Source organism: Hypomesus nipponensis, chromosome 15, assembly GCF_054491055.1.
Source record: "Hypomesus nipponensis isolate SF chromosome 15, ASM5449105v1, whole genome shotgun sequence".
Taxonomy (NCBI): Eukaryota; Metazoa; Chordata; class Actinopteri; order Osmeriformes; family Osmeridae; genus Hypomesus; species Hypomesus nipponensis.
The window spans coordinates 15,301,446-15,307,445 of NC_140375.1; the positions used below are offsets into that span (position 1 = coordinate 15,301,446).

At 35.5% G+C, this 6,000-nt stretch overlaps 1 protein-coding gene across 1 annotated transcript; it reads right to left on the bottom strand.

The window, feature by feature from the left end:
- Positions 1-2,449: 2,449 nt before the first annotated feature.
- Positions 2,450-3,424, bottom strand: LOC146257725 (olfactory receptor 52K2-like). The gene has a single exon (XM_084674787.1). The coding sequence runs from the start codon at positions 3,422-3,424 to the stop codon at positions 2,450-2,452; it is 975 nt and encodes a 324-aa protein (XP_084530913.1).
- Between the last annotated feature and the right edge of the window lie 2,576 nt (positions 3,425-6,000).

The window sequence follows — 6,000 nt, forward strand, 5'->3', positions numbered from 1 at the left end:
GTCCACCTTATTCCCTTGACGTCAATTATGCACCCACAGATATCGGTCACCGGATGGGTATGTGACCCAAGGCAAAGTACACAGGGCCTGTCTTGTTTTGGCAAGCGCACCTTTACCCTAATTATGAGTAGAATATGAGCTATCATGACCCAATGACCTATTGGGCCTCATAGTAACCACTCATAATGAGACCATGAATGTATTTCTTTATGACATTATTTTATAACTTATTTATTCCTTATATAAATACAGCTTTTTTCTGATCATCGATTTTGTGTCATCTTCAAGAGGTTCACGTGGTCACATGATTACTGCTTTTCAAATAGGAATTATGTGTTTATTCCCATGAACACAAGACAGAAGCCATGAATGCTACACTCTCCAACATGCCTCTGTTAAAAAGCTCTGCAATGTTTTCATGCCTTGAAAATTTAGACTGAAAGCAAACAACATCCCAAAAAACTGACAAGAAACTGTTTCGGTGTTCAACCATTGTGCTTTAAAACACATTCACAGTATTGTTACATTAATGTTTGGAATTGTTGCTTTTCATAGATCTACATGATAGATAGAAGCCAAAAAACTGCTGACATAAAACACTGACCGTTTTATTAAGAATTAAACAAGTACAACTCACAATGCATTATTTGGCAAATGGATTTACTGATCAAAGCATCACCCTTTTACTACTAAACTACCTCTTTGTATTGAATTACTTTTCTTAAAGAACATCACTGTTCACATACAGTAAATAGGACATGATTGTACACATAATTATTTCTCTTCTCCTATATTTTTTGCTCATGCTCCCTTAGGGGCTCAATACTTTGAATGTTGTAAATAATTTGTATATGGAACCATAGCTTGACTTCCTTCTCTTATGAATAATACAGACACCCATAATATTTCACTCATTGTATTTTCATTGCATTTTTCAAATTGTTGTGCTTTACTCACACTCGGTGGATGAATATTGTCATTTGACAGATATTTAGCCCCAGTATTTGCTGTCCACTACAATATAACAACATAATAACTTGTAAGGGCTCTTCTTTTCTTTTGTAAATGTAATTTACCAATAGTACAATCTTGTCTTTTTTTAAACATTATTGAGGCAGTGGGTTTTAGACACCTGGTGGTCATTGTGGTAATTTCTCCCAAAACTCAGAACTCCTAATGCCATGACCCCTGAATTTGATCCATAAACAATCCAACTTTACAAGAAAAATGGATACCTGTTCTGCTTGTCCTAGCATATTTTGTTTTGTTCTTACTTCCAACAGTATGATTGTGATCGACAGTAACAGACCAACAACAGACTACTGTGTCCATTATCCAAACAAGTCAAGAACTTAAATTAATTATTATTACAGAAATGCTAAACAGAAAGAAACACACATGCCAGTTTTTTTTTAAATACTACATTAAATGTAAAATAAAATGGACTACTTTGAATGATGACTCAAAATCTAACTGTGTCTTACTGAGATGAAACTGTACACTGTGCTACTGTATGCCTACAAGAAGACTGCAAAAAATGTATGACGTATTATCACAAAAATCATGGTCGAGTATTGTACTGTTTGAGATTCAGGGCCGATGTTCAGGCCAGGTTTTAGCTGGCAGTCAAGGTTTAGTTCATGGATGGAAGATGAGAGAAGAAGATGAAAGCTTGAATTTAAACGCTTTGTGCTTTACATTCTACAGCTCATCCTTGAAGTGAATCACATGCACCAGGGATGGCAATCAACTCTGATCATGCTAACTCATTACACTTCAGCTGAGGAACACTCAGAAACCCATTTATACAATTTATTTACAATTTACAAAAAAAGGAAATACATTGAGCATTGGAGCTCTGCTTAAGAGGGTAGGCATAGCCCCTGATACAGGCATGCATACGATGCAAGACAATAATAAAGGCAGGATAACGTCTTAACTAATATTGCTACACAATTCAATTCATTATAACTTGTTTAAGTTTTTCACCCAGCCAGGGTGTACATACATAAAGATCCACACAGTGCAAGGCTCCCCTGTATGACCAACACAAAGTGTACCATACTGAACCATAGTGAACTTAGACTAGATCAGGTTTATAGAATAGAAAATACCTTGAGCATTTTAGCTCTGCTCAAGAGGGTAGGCCTAGCCTCAGATCAGGTGTGCCGCCAGGAAATTTAGGCCCCATGAGAAAAAAAAAAAGGAATCATTTCTATAAGTTTTTCATTTTTTGGGAGCTCCTGCCCCTGATACAGGCATGCATACGATGCAAGACAATAATAAAAGCAGGATAATGTCAATAACGTCTTAACTAATATTGCTACACAATTCAATTCAAAATAAGTTGTTTGAGTTTTTCGCAACACAAAGTGTACCATACTGAACCATAGAAGGCTTGTCTTCAAATGAACTTAGACTAGATCAGGTTTGGATATACAGTACCACTCTATGTAATATTTAACACCATTACAGGTTTGGATTTTAGATGTGCAATGTCATTGGACCATGCAGAAACTCTTCCTCTAAGGATTTTTCTAATAGCAGTTTTGATCTCCTTGGTCCTGATCCCGTAGATAAATGGATTTAACAATGGAGGGAACAGAATGAACGCAGTTGAACTCAGTATGTTGACCTCTCTAGAAATAACACTGTTTTCTATTCTATTATAAATAACAGAGAAAAGTGAGGCTGTAGAGAAATTAATGAAAATTATCAAATGAGGGGCACATGTGCTGAAGGCTTTCTTTTGAGAGTCCTTTGAAGCTTTCAAGCAGACAATTAATATTCTGATGTATGACAGCACTACTAAAACAAGTGGTAAAACCACCAAAATTGATACAATGAATATACCATATAAATTGCTGACAGCACTTCGAACACAAGACAAATTAACTATAGCCAGGTTATCACAGAACAGTTTGTTAATGATATGACCACAAAGAGGCAGTCTTGAGGTAATGAACACTTGAATTGCTAAAAGGATAATAGGGATTACATTTACCATGAACAACAACAATTTTATTTTAAAGGGGGTCATAATGCTATAGTATTGCAATGGCTTACAAATTGAAACATACCTGTCATAAGCCATTGCAGTTAAAATTGCATAAGCACTTGTTGCGTGTACATTAATAAAAAACACCTGCAATAAACAACCTTCATAAGTAATCTCAGGTACAACCTTAATCAGATTTTCCATTACCTTAGGACAGACTGATGTACAACCTACCAGTCCATTCACTGCAAGGTTGAACAATAATATATACATCGGCTTGTGTAAGGTTGAGTCAACATAGATAACTAACATAAGGACAAGATTTGAAAATATTGTGAGACAAAAAAGTACAAAGGTTAGTACAAAAACTCCATTATTTACCGGCCCTGGGGGTCCATATGCTGTCAGAAGAAAAGTTAAATTCATATTCCAGAGAATTGAGGATCAAGGAAAATATTTGTGAAATACAATTATAAGTAAACAATAATAAATGTTAACATCACCACACAACAGACATTCAGGTTTACCATACCAATGAACCACATAGGCTACACATGACACTGAAGAACTTACAGTACAGACAATCAATCTCCGATGGACCAAATGCAGAAGGAACCTTGAAGAGCATTTCATTTTTTGCACTATAAATACTTTCCTCCTCACATCATGAGTGAAATGGCCAAGCAGTTTTTCACAAACACCCCCCCCCCCCCCCCACACACACACACACACACACACACACACACACACACTGTTGTGGGATGTACTGTATGAGTCATATGTCTTATTGCATGGATATGGAGAGTTCAAGCACATACTGTAGTTACATATGGTTACATGGATTTTAATGTTATTGATTGATTGTTTAACTCATGTTTATGTATACATAACTCTGCACTCAAACAGAGCTTTGACATAAATATAGTTTGTTTGTAACACACATTATGACTTCATACTCATATTTGTATCTTTATTATTTGTGTACCACTCACACATACAATCCTTTTACTTTCATATATTTTAAGTAAGTGCCAAACCTAAATGAAATATTTCAATAGTCACAAAACCAGTGGTAAAGAGGTTATAGCAAAGCTTACATTAAGATCTCTTCCTGCCATGTTGAGCTGGCACTATAAACTATGGATATAAAGCACAACTCACAATGCATTATTTGGCAAATGGATTTACTGGTCAAAGCGTCAACCTTTTACTACTAAAATACCTCTTTGTATTCAACTACTTTTCTTAAAGAACATCATTGTTCACATACAGTAAATAGGATATGATTGTACACGTAATTATTTCTTGTCTCCTATTTTGTTTGCTCATGCCCCCTTAGGAGCTCAATACTTTGAATGTTATAAATAATTAGTATATGGAACCATAGCTTGACTTCCTTTTCTTATGAATAATACAGACACCCATAATATTTCACTCATTGTATTTTCAATGCATCTTTCAAATTGTTGTGCTGTACTCACCCTCTGTGGATGAATATTGTAAATTAGCAATATTGTCATTTGACAGATATTTGGCTCCAGTATTTGCCGTCCACTACAAAATAACAACATGATAACGCCTTCCAGAGTTTGTGGTTTGTTATTCTATCTTTGGATGTGTTCATTTGGAAGCTGCGTTGTCATATTGCCTCTGACATTGCATTAGAATTTTTGTGAAAATGTAATTGACACAATTACCTTGTGAAAACTGTTGGCAAAACCAGATTTTTTAGATACCACAGTGAAAACACACTACTTTTCTTTTCTTTTGTAAATGTAATTTACCAATAGTACAATCATGTCTTTTTAAAAACATTATTGAGGCAGTGAGTTTTAGACACCTGGTGGTCATTGTGGTAATTTCTCCCAAAACTCAGAACTCCTAATGCCATGACCCCTGAATTTGATCCATAAACAAATAAGTAAGTAAGACTTTATTTATATAGCACTTTTCATACAAGAATTGCAGCTCAAAGTGCAACAATCCAACTTTACAAGAAAAATGGATGCCTGTTCTGCTCATCCTTGCAAATGTTGTTTTGTTCTTACTTCAAACTGTATGATTGTGATCAACAGTAAGAGACCAACAGAAGACTACTGTGTCTATTATGCAAACAAGTCAAGAACCTAAAATAATTATCATTACAGAAATGCTAAACAGAAAGAAACACACATGCCAGGTTTTTTTTGGAATACTAAATTAAATGTAAAATAAAATGGACTACTTTGAATGATGACTCAAAATGTAACTGTGTCTTACTAAGATGAAAGTGTACCCTGTGCTACTGTATGCCTACAAGAAGACTACAAAAAATGTATGATGTATCATCACAAAAATCATGGTCTAGTATTGTACTGTTTGAGATTCAGGACAGTTGTCCAGGCCAGGTTTTCGCTGGCAGTCAAGGTTTAGTTCATGGATGGAAGATGAGAGAAGAAGATGAAAGCTTGAATTTAAACGCTTTGTGCTTCACATTCTACAGCTCATCCTTGAAATGAATCACATGCACCAGGGATGGCAATCAACTCTGATCATGCTAACTCATTACAGTTCAGGTCAGGAACACTCATAAACCCATTTTCAAAATGTATTTCAAAAATAGAAAATACCTTGAGCATTTTAGCTCTGCTCAAGAGGGTAGGCCTAGCCTCAGATCAGGTGTGCCGCCAGGAAATTTAGGCCCCATGAGAAGAAAAAAAAAGGAATCATTTCTATAAGTTTTTCATTTTTTGGGAGCTCCTGCCCCTGATACAGGCATGCATACGATGCAAGACAATAATAAAAGCAGGATAATGTCAATAACGTCTTAACTAATATTGCTACACAATTCAATTCAAAATAAGTTGTTTGAGTTTTTCGCACAGGCAGGGTGTACAGACATAAAGATCCACACAGAGTAAAGCTCCCTTGTATGACCAACACAAAGTGTACCATACTGAACCATAGAAGGCTTGTCTTCAAATGAACTTAGACTAGATCAGGTTTGGATATACAGTACCACT

Coding starts and splice junctions, on each gene's coding strand:
- LOC146257725 (XM_084674787.1), bottom strand. CDS start 3,424: ATGAATTTAACTTTTCTTCTGACAGCATATGGACCCCCAGGGCCGGTA.